At 29.2% G+C, this 16222-nt stretch overlaps 1 protein-coding gene across 1 annotated transcript in view; it reads right to left on the bottom strand.

Annotated features, from left to right (window-relative positions):
* The window catches only part of LOC107436279 (Heparan sulfate 3-O sulfotransferase-B), a 31794-nt gene extending 17296 nt beyond the window's left edge, over positions 1–14498 (bottom strand). The window contains exon 1 of the mRNA XM_016047921.3: positions 13018–14498. Coding sequence (XP_015903407.1) covers positions 13018–13526 — 509 coding nt within the window. The 5' untranslated portion in view covers positions 13527–14498. The remainder of the gene's footprint in view (positions 1–13017) is intronic.
* Between the last annotated feature and the right edge of the window lie 1724 nt (positions 14499–16222).

Here is a 16222-nt window from a genome sequence, read left to right as displayed (position 1 = left end):
GTTGTAGAAAGGACTGCTCAGAGGCGCTCAAACAGGAGCTACTGTATGAGCTGAACTAAGTGTTTGAGATTAATGGAAATACCTAGGAGACACTGCTCTTACATTGTATTTATAGCTATTCATTAAAGCAGAGCAATATCATTGCAGATTGCTATGCAGGGAAAATGTTTGCGAGGGTAAGTGTATAATGGGATAGGAATTATTGAATTAGTAGTACAAAAATGGATTGTTATCTATCATTACTACTATAGACTGCTTATTACTACTATTATCATTAAATAGATTATTACTATTATTAATTAAAATTATTACTATTATAGACTATAAACCTAAGAGACACTGATCCTACGTTCTATTTATAGCTATTCATTAAAGCAGAGCAATATCATTGCAGATTGCTAGCAGGGGAAATGTTTGCGTGGATAATTGTATAATGGGATAGGAATTATTGAAATAGTAGTACAAAAAAATTGATTATTATTCTCTTTCCTTAAAACCAAATAGCAAATAAACACCAGCTCGCTAAAAGATAATCGAAAGTTCCTAAGTTCAATCCTCAAAAATCTGAGGCAAGCAAAATATCAATACATCAGAATATCTACTTAAAATATCGCTAAAATGAGCCTAGGACACGAAAAAATGCTGAGAAGGTTATAATTTCTAATAAAATAAACATAGCGAGAATAAACATTTTTGGCAAGTTAAAAATCAATTGGTCAAAATATCCAATTAAAAAAAATATCACAAGAAACAGAACAAGCAAAATATCGATATATCGGAATCTTGAGTTAAAATATATCGCAGGGCAGGATTCCTCATCAAAATAGCCCAGAACAGATACTGCAAGAAACTTTGCAGCATTTCATACATCATATTTCTCGCTATATATTCTCTTTTAATAGAGCCACAACTCGCCAAAAGGTAATTAATGGTTCAAAGCCTAATCAATCATAAAGATGCTCGCAACATTACGTGTCGTACACTACTAAATTCCACTTTCCTATATGTCTCTGATACAAATAAATGTTTTCTTTCCTTTCACATTAAATATTGAAATCTTCTTCTAGTTCTTTCCACAGTATATAGTCTGCTTGACTGGTATTGTTCGGAGAAAACCTATACGATATTTTAAAAACATATAATGTAAAGAAAAAGAACTTATGTAAAGGAAAAGAACACTAAAACATTTTAATATTAATTCATCAGAAACTTCTCATCCTAATTTTAAATATCTTATTATTTAAAACTAAGTTCGGATACTATACAATCATAAAGTAGTTATGAAAAAATACTATAGAATAAGATTTTTTAACACGAAAAACTTGACATATGCGATGTTAAAATTTTAAGAGTAATCGATATGCGTTAGCAGTTTACATATTAATTCTTTTTTATTGTTTATTGTTACTCTTTTGTGTCCTATTCACAGAAATAACAAAACAAAAGATTTAGAACTCCTTTAAAAGCTAAACAGATTTTTTACATGTCTGTAACTTTCGATTGACTAAGCTTATTTTGTCGTCATCCGGCGTAAATGAAATTTTCCCTAATCACAGATAAAAGTGCTATTCATGAATATTTTAAGCAGAGCAAATCAAATGGTAAGAAATAATTTATTTAAAAATAACTGCTAATAATAGACGCAATGAGATGCTCTGTGCTACCAAAGGTACGAGTTACTTCAGCCCAACTCTCAGAAAAAGAGGTCATTTTTTGGGTAGTCAATCAAAGTACTTATTAGAAATAAAGAAATTTTATACTTGTATTAGAAGAAATAAGGAAATTTTCTACTTTTAAAAATTTTATTTTGTTGTAGTGGCTGCAGATGATATGCTGTAAACATTATATAATATTACTGTAGTTTTAAATTTGTAAATTTTTAACTATACAATCTGTGTGAGGATAGTGAACTGTAAATAAAGTGTAAAAACAATATGAGTTAGTAAGTATAAAGTTACTCTTACAGAATTTTACATCTGTTTGTTCTGTTCAAAAAGTATTTTTGTTTACAGAACAAAGCGTAAATTTTATGTTTTCTAGACCATTTTGCACACAGCAACATGCAGCAAAGCTGAATAAAAAATAGCATCTCAAGTAAATGTAGATTTTGTCTACAAATCAGCTATTAAATTAAATACAATTTTGTTTTTATTGCTGAAATATATTTTTTGCACTGGTTCATAGCATTATGACGCTTAAATTAAGAATTAATATTTTAGAGATGGAAGTTTTTGAATGAAACACATTCATTTATCGAGAAACTTTATCCAGTTTCTAAATCCGCTTATTTTATTTAAATCTCTTAGTTGAAATAACCCATTTAAGGTGGTGCGTTGGCGGAATGTATAAAGTTCAATGAAATGAAATAAATTGACCAAAATGAGTCTCAAGCTGAGGTTACCTCAACTAAACAGTTTATACACATTCTCGTTTTTTAATGGTCATTAAAATTTTAAATTAATCATTCTCATTAATTCTTCAAATTATTCATTAATCATTCTCTATAAACAAATTTGTAAGAAATAATAATCTGATCTAAAATTCATAAAACTGCGAAAAAATGAAACAAAATTTTATAATACTTAAAAGGGAAACTTAATATGAACTGCAATATTTTTGAAATATATACAACGTAACTAATTCTTATTCTACATAACTGAGTTTTACTCAGCAAAATAATCTCATTCAATTAAATCAAAATTCAACCTTTCTTGAAATTTTTTAACCCACCCTCCAACTACAATGCCTAATAACAACAATTCCAACAATCTTAGTGCGCGATAAGAGTGAAATTCACAAAAAATAAATTAAAAAAGTAACAGATATAACTTAAAATGTTAATTAAATTTGATATTCCTACCAGATGAGAGGAAAAAAGTAAATCTGTAAAAGTAGTTTTTCCTTTAGTTTCTTTTATATGCAGAGAAACTTTTTGGCGATTGTTACGCGGAGAGAATCACAGGAATCTAATTGTACTCCTTATCAGCGCCATCTATGTATGTTTGCATCAGACAAAAGACAGCTAATTAAGATTGCGATTTATTTTGAACAAAACTACTGTGACCCCTTAACTAAGTTAATATTTCTAAACAATGCAATGACACAACACTCTGTTACGACCTTATTCCATATCTTTTGGTAAAGTTACGTTGATTTTGAATAGCTTGTTAGAGAAGCTTAGAATTTTTATTTTTGTTTTAAATAAAGCTTATTAAACTTGAATTAAAAATTAATATTTAAAATGTTTTCAAAAATTAATCTAAAATAATATACGATACAAATAAAAATTTAATTATTAATATATGCTCTGGATTGCTATTGTTAAATGGTGAAAAAAAAAGTAAGGATTTAACGTTTATTAAGTAAAAAATAAAAGAAAAAAGAGAGTAAGTTAAATTTAATGAGTATGCAGTTAACAAAAGGAAATATTAGAATTCATGAGCTTTTTTATCAATAAAACTTTTTAAAATCTAATCTAATTATTTATATTGTCATAACAATGGGGCCGGGGTAGCTTGATTTGCAGGGCGCTGGACTCATGTTCGTGAAAACGGGAGTTCCAGTGGGACAAAGACTCCCCGTGTAGTAAATGGTGCGTGGTGCACGTTGAATCTGTCGGGTCACGAAGTCCTTCATCCAACAAATTATACCTCTGTGGGTACTGAATTAGAAATTGATCGTTCTCTGGTGCATATCAAAATTACGATCTCTGGATGAACGTTTGTACGAATGGATCTGTCCTACAAACGGGCTTGGCGTATGGGTGCGTCAGAAGTCGAATTCTTGGCCATAGATAGTGCGACTGGAAAACAAGAACAGTAGCACCCCTTTTCTTAATTGTCTGTGACAACAACAAAAAAATCATAACAATACTTTAAATCTTGAAATGAAGTTTGTTATTACCGAATTCTTCACATTCGAATATTTTTATTGGAGGCTATTAATGATTTGAGTTTTTTAGCTGTAAGCTTAATATATTAATTACTTTTACTTAACTCCGAAGTTTTGGAAGAGGTGGACATCTAGTTAGAGCTAAGGACATTAGAATCAGTAAAAAAATATTTACGGCCAAACATACCAGTAGTTGAAACTTATTACCCAAATTTAGGTGTTCGTGCTGTCACAAAAATACCACTGTATAGCAATAAAATTTTACTGTAAAATATAAAATAATAGTTTGATAAGCTACTTTATCTTGTTCCCGGAAATATATGTAAAGAGCATTTGTGATCAATTTCAAGCAAATGGAACTGACAAAAATAGAGAAGATTGTGAGAAAACAGGTTTGGAGAAGTATTTTTACTTCTTTTAATTGCCTTTGGGTAATTATTTTTTTAAATAACAGAATTTCAACTTCAATTTATTTAAAAAGTGGTTTGAGTGAGATGAAAATTAATTCTTTCATTTTATATAAAATTCTGAAGTTTGGTGACTTCTTCAAAACTGGTTAGAAAAATTATGTACCATAAGAATACATCATCCGATCATTTAATTTGAAGTTATTCATGTACATCTTTTTTGTGATCTGTACGTGATGTGTTTGATTGAGGGTTAATGACATTTCATTAATGATTCCATTTGTCATAAAAATGAAAACTTTATGGAAAATAAAAGTCCGATATATTATCAACTATTATATTATATATTATTTTAAATTATTATATTATTTATTTATTATATATTATATTACACTATACATTATATTATCAACTTTAGCCTACATTTAAATAACTATAGTCATTACATATTATCAACAATAGCCATTATATATTATCTACTACAGAACTGCCTTACTCCTCCAATTCACAAATTCTTGAAATCTTGACTTATTTACCAAATTTAATAAACCCTTTCACATTGGCGTATCAGGTTCAAGAATAGTCGTTTTACCATCAAGGCATTTACGTGTTATCTGAATTTCACGCAAATGCATTCAAGCAACAATTCGCATGACAACAAACGAAATCTTTCCTTTTGTTCATAACAAATCAAATGCTCGCATCAACGGAATAATAAAATAAAAGCCAGTTCAAAACAGGAGAAATCTGTTATTTCCACCTGCAGATCTATCTTTGGCGTTGAAAAATCTCTTAAATCTAAATCCAAAAGCAGTCAAGGAATGCTCAAGAAAACGCATTAGGGGCCTTCACATTTACATTTTCCGATAACGACGAAAAGGGATTCAATGATTTATTTCTCCTTAAAGCGCCCAAGACACATGCTGCCATTTGAATGACACGCGGTACAACATATCGCATAATTAATACATAGCCCCCTCTTTTCTAATGGGGGACTTCTCCCAGGGGGAGGCATTAACAATTAAATAGATCGATGATCCAAGCAAATGAGATTCTGATGGATGTCCAAGTCTCACGAACCATGGTTATCGCTACCTGCATGGGGTGACTGGAACGAAAAACATTCGATTTTATTGCTTACTCTTCTCCACAAGATTTAAAGCCATTTGAAGTTCGCTCGATATGAGAGGAAATGGAAATGCTTTTTAAGTATCATCGTTATAAGTTGGTTTCCATGACAATTAAAGGGTAATGTCACTCTAGAGTATGATCCACTTGATCTTTTAAAGGAATTTTTAAGTAGGTGAATAGTTTATTTCATGCAAAAATCTTTGATGAATACTTACTATGCGCTTTATGAAGATTTCATTTTCATAATTTTTTTTTAAAAAAATTTTGACTATAAAAAAATACAATAAACTCGCCAAATAGGCTAGTTTATTCAAGATTCAAGAGAAATGAAATTCTACTTAATTTAATTAATTAGATTGACGCAAAATATAATTAAAGAAAAATGTATGCAATACTATAGGTTAGAATTTACCGAAAAAAAGCTAAATTTTTATTTTCAAAATACTATAATGCGAAAAAGATACCTCATGCAAAAAGAGGAAGATTGATATGAAAAATTTTGAAAATTGGATGTCCGTCAATGCACTTAAAATTTATAAAATCGGAGAAATTTGAAAGTTTCTCTTGAATTTATAAACAACACTTAAATATTGCACAGTGATCAAAAAAATAGACTCCCCTGAATAACTTGTGATCAAATGATTGGATTTTCACGCTCTGGAACGCAAGATTAATGGCTCGAGGGACTAACCTCAAATATGCTAATTAATTACTGCAGACGATATTTTAAGCTAAGAAATTAGACATAAAACGTACTTTCTCTAAAGAAACATATGTTTTTTTGGACGGATTTGAATTTCTGATGCCCAAAATATATGGGGTTGCTACAATCTGTGAAATATGGAGCACGCAGTTTTGTCAGAAGAGCGGTCCTAATTTTGAACCACTTAATGTCAATTTTACTTCTTGCGTATTTCACCCTATCTCAAGAACTTTTTAAGGGAAAAGAAAAATTTTTCGTCCGTAGTTATAAAATTCCTTTATTCAAAGATTATTACACTCAAAAAGTGATTTTCAGTAATTAATTATTATCTTTGATTAATTATTACTTGATAGTCGGAAACTTTTAAATTATAAGGTACATACATTTTTACATCCTTTCAAAGAAAAATTTAGCATATTTTAAAATTACGAATGCAAACTTCGAGTACAATCGGTGGAATAGTTCTTGAGAAATCAAAATTTACAAACACCTTTTTTTTAAAAAAAATTTGATTACTGCAATAATTTAATAATTATTTATCTGATTGAGCTCAATTTTTTCATTCTATGCATAAAATTTTGTAAAGTGTTACTTAATTTATTGTATGCACTTATTAATTAGTATATTTAAGGTTAGGACTTCTAGCCAGTAAGTTTCAGTCTTAGTAAGTGAAAATTCGATCTTTAGATCAAAAGTAATTCTAAATAAAGCTTATTAATAATTAAAAGGAATAATAAATAAAGCGATTACTCTTTTTTATTGCATCCTCAGCATTCAATTCAATATAATAAATTAGTAATTCAATAAAAAAATTAATTCTTACATTTGTGCTGTTTTTTCTGTACCTACAAACATTAAGTATAAAAAAAAAATTCTAGTAGAGGAAAAAAGAATTATCAACTTTAATGACCTTGCTCGAGATTTATGATGCTTTTAGGCAAATGTCAAAAGTTCATCGAAAGATAATTGATATTTGTCATAATTGGGCAATCATCCAAATTATTATTCATGTAGTTGATGTAAGAAATATTAATGATCTATCTTAGGATGAAAAATACGCCTCAGACATAAATCCAGCAGAATCCCGGCTAAATTTGCTGTTTCTAAATTTACTTGTTAAATTGCGAGATATTAAACTGTCTCAGGCTTTCTTTTCTCTTTAATTTAACATTAACAACAAAAGTTAAAGCTTATAATGCACATTATTGAAAAAATTTAAAACTTAAAAAAACTATCTCAAAATAATAGGATAGGGAATAATGGGAATTTTTTAAATAGTTTTAAAATCTGATCCAAGGTATTTTGTTAAAATGTGTTGTATTAATTTGCATGTGCTGCATTAATTTAATGGTCCCGTCCGCGCACGTCATAATCGACAAACTATAATGGCACTTTGTTTCAGTAAAGTTTATAAATGATATTGTATTAATGTAAAGCAATGTGTGATAAATGAAAAAATATATAAAAAAAAATTTTTTCTTTAAAAAAATAAAACAAAAAATCGTATGATTTAAACCACTTCTTTTTATTTATATTCATGAATTATCAAGGGTGTCAGCGTTATTCTATACTTTAAATCATATTTTTTAAAGCTACCACAACCACAAAAAATGCTCTTAATTATTGTTTACTTATACTATGTATATTTTGCTAAAATAGCGCTTTATTCAGGGTTTTCTAAGTACCCTGAATAACGCTATTTTCAGGATGTATTCATTATCACCATGGAACAACGACAAAATTTTTACTGGAATATTATGCATTAGCTCTGTGCACATATGTGGACCTTCGCTTCTTTGTTTCTAAAAACACCCTATAAGAATATTTACAGTTTTACGGTCACTCAAACATTCGCGGACGTTTAATCTTTCCGGGGATTCCAAGTTATTTGGTTAGAATTCCACATAAATAGAAATTATTTTCGAAAAATGACACAAAATCTTGAAAACGATAGCAATTTCAAATACAATTTAGTTATTCTTAAAATAATTTTTTTCTTTTGACTTAATAGTTCAGTGATTTGCATGAATTTTTTTAATTTATATTTACTTAATATTTAAAAATAATAGTCAAGAAGATGCAGGTTCAGGTATGTGAACCTTGGTATAGTATGGCGAATTTTATAATAGCTTAAAGAGAAATCTCATAGTATTACGAAATCTATATCAGATCTATCCATTTACAGACATTATATTTATTTAGATTATTATATCTATTTAGATTAGAGATTATATACATTTATGTCCATTTTTTGTGTATTTTTATCAATTGTTTCATGTTAAAGTATATACATATAAAAGTATATACATATGTTAAAGTATATACATATTTATAGAGAGATTTCGCACTTTTACCTTAGTTTCCATAGGCTGTCGTGCATAAGATTGAAGCAACTGCGCATGCTCGCGTTTATTATAGGTGCTGCGTATCTTTACGTTGTGTTTGTGTGAGTTACGCTTCAAAGACTAAGCTAAAAGCATGACGTTTATAGCTGTTAAATGTTGCTTTCTTTGTAGGCCTACTTTGGAACTAAAAGCATGGATATGGAATGCGAATTTGAAGAAATGTAAGGGAAGAGCGGGCATGACGGGACATCGCTTTTTCTTTTATGCGTATCACGGTAGCGAAATCTAAAGTGCGTTTTCGATTAGAAAATATTGTTGTTCTCAATACACACAAGTTTTTTCGTCAGTTCACAAGGTATTACCGAAATACAAGCATTGTTTTGCTTTGCTTATAACGTGTTAAAATATTTTTCCAGGTTTGTATGCTGTTATTATTTGTTCAATACATTGCAATAAATTTTTCAAATTTGTGGCACTGTAGTGTTATTATTGTACAAGCATAATGAGTGGTGAAAATTAAAATTTATTTGTTTAAACAAATTTGAAGATAATCTTTTTAAAAAATGTACTATCCGGGCAAGATGGGACAGCCAAAGTAGAATAAAAGTGTATTATAAAAATTAAACTCTCCGGATTTGGCAAAAAGCATAAAAATAAGGTAATATTAACAACAACAAAAATATGAACTATCACATATAACTTAACAAATTATTTAAGAGAAGTTATAAAAATAATTTATAATTAATTAATTGACAGACTATATTCAGATTGCTTAGAATGGGCTCATGAAGCGTGCAGTGCTTATTCCGGTTTTGGCCGCTTCTTATGCAGTAACTGTGATGCTTAGGAACGTTTTTTTGTCGATTACTCTTTTATTCTAACGTTAATTTCTGTGATTTTTGAAATATAATTAGGTGTCCCATCTTGCCCGGGTAGCCCGCGCAAGATGGGACAATGTTCTCTTTTTGTTTATGTTAAGTTATTATTATTGAACTGTATTATTTATTTATTTTCTATATGAGATATGTAAGAGCAATGTTCCCACTATATGTTTACAATATAGAAGATATAAAATTGCTCTCGTTTACTCTTTTTTAAACCAAATTTCCTGAAGTGGTCCATTTTGCCCGCTCTTCCCCTATTGATAAAATTTAGAAATGAATCTTGTGGTCTTACAACAATTGGTTCATTCAGTAAATAAATAATTTTGTGGATTTAACATTATATTTGTCTAATTGCACTAGTTTTATAGGAAACTAGATAAATTTTCGGCATTTTAAAATTATAAATTCTATTTACTTTAATTATACAATTTAATTAAAAGAAGTTAATAATCAATAGAAGTTCAATAATAATTTTTTGAAATATTTATGAAAAGAATAATAATAATCTGCATTCTTTATCGCTGCATTCATCAAAATCTATTATCTAACAAATGTTTCTGCTCATAGAACAACAGTTTTACGTAGAACAAAGCATCGGGAATCGTATGTTACAGCCATTGTAAATTTTTGTTCTGTGAGTTCTAAGTTAAAAACATACTCCACTACGTTAGCGTTTTTAACTTAAGGATTTTTTCAAAAGTCTCTTATTTTCACTTACGTAAGTTTGATATTTTTTCACGGGAGCATGCGCATTTCACTTGAACTGACGCATGCGCACTAGAAGAGAGCATGCGTAATTACTTGAAATCTTACGTAAGGGAGCGTACGGAAGCTAGCGTAAATTTGCGAAAACCTCCCTATTAACCTAAACATTTTGTGCTTTTTTTCCGCAATTTGTAAATTTTACTCCCAAGTATAAATTTTTTTTACACTTAATACTATATTCTTTTCTGTAATTATTTAATATGCGTGGTATGCAAATAATGGTAAAAAGTTTTGAAACTGATGTGTAAAGCAGTATTGCAATGCGCTCAGGAAGAAAAAAAATGCTGCATTTTTTTTTTAAATTTTTATTTCTAAATAATTATTAAATATATTCATCATTGTATTTAAGTACACCATAATATAACAATGTGCATGTTATAGTTCCTACTTTAAGTGCAAGCACTTTTACTTTTGAAGGTTTTTTAGATGTACTTTTAGATGCATTTGAAATAGTTAGATTCTTTTACTTACTTGAGTCCCGAGTTCCACGTATATGGAGCAAAAAGTTTTAGCCTCAAGTAATATAATCCATATTTTCTATGTCTTATTATTACTTATGGCAGTAAAGAAAGAAATCGGAACTGTAAAATATTTGTTTGCTATATCCCCTTATACTTCAGTAGTGAAGAGGATAAACACAGGATTGAATAGTTATATTTTCTTCTAGTTTTCCAATAGTCTTTTATAGAGATTACTCTATAGCAAACAAATTTAAAAGCTTTAAATAGATATTACATATTAAAGTTTAATTAAAGGCTTTAAGGTGTTCACTTTTTCTCTTTCTAAAAGTCTAATTCCTTATGAATATATAACAAAGCAGAACCTTTTCACTAATAATGTAGTTGAAATAAATATGATTTAGTTTGATTAAGAAGGGTAAGTTCTCTTTTTGCCTTTTACGCCAGTCGAATTTCACGCAATAATACAATGATTAAAAAAATGTGCATAAAAATCGCTATACAAATAACATTGGAAATACACACATTTCAGTTTATTGAATGCGTATCATTTTATAACTGTTATCTCAACTAAAAATTCTAACTGAAATTACCAAGTAAAATTCAACAAAATATTGAAATTCAAAACTGTGAATTTAGAAACTAAGATTTGATTTAATATTGACATCAGCCGATTTTCTTTCAAACATTAATTTTTTTGACAGAAAGAAACATCTCACTATAAAAAATTCCGTAATCTAACTTAAAATTTCGTAAGATATAAATCCCGTTTTAATATAGCAATAAGAAATATTGGCACACTAAATGCAGCATGCTGAAAATATATTTTAATCGCAAAGTTTTATACCATAATTTTTACAATTATACATTGATTCTGAGTTTACAGTAAATATTACTGCATATAAAAATTACGGTATGTCAGATTTTTTTTGTTCCGTAAAACGTTTCGATAAAATTGAATTTATGGTAAGAGGTACTGGTGCTTGAGGACCACTACTTTTTACCGTAAATTGATACGGAAATTTTTTACAGTGTATAAAAATTTTATAATATAAACTTATATTAAAATAGTAAAGTTTGATTGTAGAAATGAAGAGTACTTTTTATGGTCATAAGTTAAAACTTAAGTGGTGATTTCATAATACGAAATGAAATCTTTAGCTACGTAATATGATGTAATAATATGTTATTTTTATGTACGTATATAACTTTTTCATATTTGCAACTTAAACGTTCTTAAGAATTTAAGTTATAGTGATAAGGAATCGTATATACATATTTCTATAAAAAGAATAACAATTTTACTGTTTAACTTCGCTACTATCTAAATTAAAGCTGCCTTAAATTCCATAAAAATCTATAAGAAATCATTTGCTTTTCAGAAAAAGCAAATGTAGTAGTTGATAAAATAAGCAAAAAGTTGTTTTCATACACTCTAAAGTTCTTAAGGTATTAAAAAATAAAGAAACATTACACAATGTTGGTACATATATAAATTTTTCATGCTTGCAATATAAAAATTTTATACACTGAGATAAAAATATGGACAAAACTACTAGAATGTAGTGAAAATTATCATGTTTCTGAATCTATAGGAATACCAAAAAGAAAAGTAATATTTGAAAAAGCACTTTGGTAATGATTTTGGTAAAATCAACAGTAAAATACAGTTTCTTAATATGCGATAAAGTTTGATAAAGTTTGATAAATGTGGTTAAATTTGGTAATTTAATCATGATATCTTACAACAGGGCATAAAGCTATATACTTTTTTGGCTAAATTTGCTTTTCAGTTTTGAGTTCTTCACTAAATGAGTGATAATAAGAACTATATTTCTGAAAAATAGAATTTCCAGTAAATTGTTACTCTGTAAACGAAAAAATTACCAAATGAATATTTTAAATACCATATACCGTATGTTTTGGTTTTGTAACCAGAGTAATGGTTTTTATAGCCAAACATGTCATTATCATACGGTACGGTAGTAATAACAGAATTTTTTTCTCCGTGTAGAATGCAAGTTATTTTTATAACGAATATAAAGAGCTGAGAATATTAATAGCTTATTTAAATTAACATTTATCTTTTATTAAAGGCGTTAACATTTATCATTTGAAAATATTTAAAGAATTTAAACTCCATAAGATAAGTACTCATACGTAAGAAATTTTTTCTAGAAAGCAAATGGAACTGATGATTAAATAAACAAAAGATTTCAAAGATATTAAATCTCCTAAGACATCAAAAACAAACAAAAGTTTTCCCGTTAATCTCCTCAAGAATCCCATTTCTCTTTCCTACACAGCAAAAACGCACATAAACATGTCCATTCACGTTTCTCTCCTTCCCAAAGTAATCCCACGTAATCCTAAATAATGGCGAAAAGAAAAAAGGATCATAAAAATAGCAATAAATGTCGTCTGAACACTCACCTGTACCATTCTAGACCCTTGTCGTAAAACCTGTCGAAGAAATGTGTTTCCGGACCTGTGGCCCGGATATCCGGATGCAGCCTCAAAAACTCCAGTAGTGCCCGAGTCCCGCACTTCTTTACTCCGATTATGAGGGCCTGAGGCAACCGTCTTGCTGCCCCTCCTGCCCCCCATAATCTCATCATCGCTTCTCCACCTCCACCGGAAATCACGGAACCGTTGCCGGATGGCAATAATCCGGCACTGGAAGAAGTTCTGGATTCCTCAGCGCTGCTCGGTGGGCCGGACTTGATTCTCCGGGGAAACCATATCTTCACAGCATATTCATTGCTTTCGTCTTCGCTAGGATTTCTCGGAGACGGGGGAAGAACACTCGAGATGGAAATATCGTCTGCTGTTATTAAAGGGTGGGTGGATAGTACATGCCACGTGTAACACGTGACTGAACAACAGATCAGCGTCATCATAAATAATCGTCTGAAGGCCCTGCATCTTACATTGAAGTCCATATTTAAAAATCGTTTGAAATTTTTACTTCATTTTTGTTTTCATGGAATTGTCAATTCATTATCACGCGATCTTTGATGACTTGTTATGAAGTTCGCACATTTTTGAATTGAAGTTGCAGTCATTTTCTCGTTTCAGAGTCGTTTTCACTATTAATAGAAGCTTAAAATAGCACGTTGCTTTAAATATTAACTTATAAAGGGAACAGACTTTTTCTCGTGAAGAAATTTTTCATCTGAAATGGTCGTTCTTTTAATGTGTTTTTTGATATTTATAAAAGCGATTCGCGTAAATACTTCAAAATAATGAATAAAGTTTCCTTTAGAAAATGTTTTTATCTAAGCGTCAAAAATCTTTATTTCTGTTCAATGTTTAAACTGCTGACAAAAAAAATCCCTGAAACTTACATTTTGCTTAATCGACGCAAAATATAGCAGAATGAATAATAGTTCTATAGACCACATTGTTGATTACCATGTATGAAATTTGAAGCTTCAACCGATAAATTAACTTATTCTTTTAGCATTACCACTACACGATCAAAATTTCATGCGCTATTAATTGCAAGAAAAACATTTCTTTAACTGAATTTTTAACAATGATGGATGCAATTTTATCATCAAATACCTCTATTCATTAATCACCCTATATTGTTTACTGAAAAACGTTCGATTTTAAAACGACGCTAATAAAGCGCATTATAGCACGTGCCAGTTGAGAACTTTAGAGAGGTGGGGAAGAGGCAATTATCGATAAAGTAATTAAAAAGCAATCAAGTAATTTGGAATGTTCCGGCACAGGGTGGTGCGGAGGGGAAAGATTGTTGACACTATTCCTTCGGAAGATCTGCCGGGCTTAGAATCAAAGAATCGAACACCGTTTCCTTGCTGGGTTCTGCATCTCGCGTTGACTGTCATTACTGGAGTTGAATGGATTCCCGTGGTATATGAGGGAGAGAATATCCTACAGAGAATGAACCACGTGACCGCAATTCGATTCGATCCCTTTCCTGCTGCGCCCTCTGGCGGGATGGTGCTCAGCTGTGGGGAGTTTTATCCTTTTCTGTTCCCGATGAGAAAGAAGACGTGCTTTATTTTCAGTAAATGTAATTCGAATAAAAGGAATTTCAATAAATAGCAGACGAGGATTTTAATTTTGGAAACCATTAATTTTACGTAGTTTCAGTAACGATGAATAAGAATTTGCTCCAGGCTGTTTCACATTTACTTAAAAGAGAAATATTTTATTTTGAATGGACTGGAATGTTTTGAATTTGGTAATAGGTGTTTCATTTTTATTAGTTTTTGTTTTGAAAATTTGGTCATATTAACCATCTTAACATTTTTGTCTCAATATGCTTTTTAATGCATCAATATGTTGCACATAAATAAAATAAAACACCGTGGAAAATGCAAGTAATATCACATAAAACTCATACCGAAAACATAATATACTTATTAATATTACGTCATTTTATTTGTTCTTCTCAACATTGCTTTTATTTTATTGATATAAATTACTTAAACGAGTAATTTAACTTCATAAATGATTGCCATATCATAAATAACTAATAGACAGAAAAATAGATCTAAATACTCATAAATACTTCATTAGGAAGGGATGTTTGATATTTGAAGTAATATTTGTTTAAAATTATACATAAAAAAAATTTTAATGAAGTATGCACAAGTATTTGACAAGTATTTTCTTCAAAACTTTTTATATATTTTAACACACGAGGGAATTTAGGAATCAGATATTTTGAATTACGATTATTTTTGGTATTACGATTTTTTTTAAATTTATGAATATAAATTTTAGAAAAAAATATATCTTAATTCAAATTTCACTCATAAAGAGTTACGGCGCAAAAAAATTTTTTAAGTAGTTAGAGAAATTTTCTTCAGTTTGAACTCAAATCCAAGCAATGAATCAAATTGGTATTTTAATCTGAAGAAAACATATAAGGAAAGAAAGGGGGTTTCAAATCAATATTTAAATAAAGAAAGAGAACAATCTCAATTTAACGAAGCACAAAAGAAAAAATTGAAATTAAAAAGCAAAACCTATTGCTGCCGGAACTTGAAGGTCTTTTAAAACCTGCCTTAATTGCTTGAGTGTTAACTCATAAATATGTAAAAAGATCAATATTTACGAAACACTCTGACTTGAAACTTGATATTGATATGAAATTTAAGTGAATACAAAATTTGTAAGTAATGATACTAGATAAATAAATTAGATTCTTTTTTTTCTGGCTAACAAACTACCATAACATTTTTTTTCCATGAATTCCTTTTTTAATAATCATTTATAAAAGAAACATTTTCTCGTTTTTAATTTGCTACATACATAATAAATATTTAAAACTGCTTTCATATCAATTATTCATTGTACTCATATAAATTACATTTTAAGCCGTTTAAAGGTATTAAATGAAAACATCTATATTTCTATTGTGCTTCATAAATTTTAGAAGTAAATATCATTCTGAAATAAGAATCTATCCAAAGAATGTACATTTGCCCAACGCTAAAGAAAAGTGTTGATACTTCAATTTCTTAAATAATCAAGCATTTCACTTCCAAAACGTCTAAATGGGCCTCATATGTTGAAATAGTTCCACCAATTACATTTATTAAGTGGAAAAAATGTAAATCAAAGTTACGAAAATGTGTTACAAAAGTAGTATTTTTTC

The sequence above is a fragment of the Parasteatoda tepidariorum genome, chromosome 2 (genome assembly GCF_043381705.1).
Source record: "Parasteatoda tepidariorum isolate YZ-2023 chromosome 2, CAS_Ptep_4.0, whole genome shotgun sequence".
NCBI classification, from domain to species: Eukaryota; Metazoa; Arthropoda; class Arachnida; order Araneae; family Theridiidae; genus Parasteatoda; species Parasteatoda tepidariorum.
Note: the sequence above shows the minus strand (reverse complement) of the source record. Positions and strands in the feature narration are given on the sequence as shown.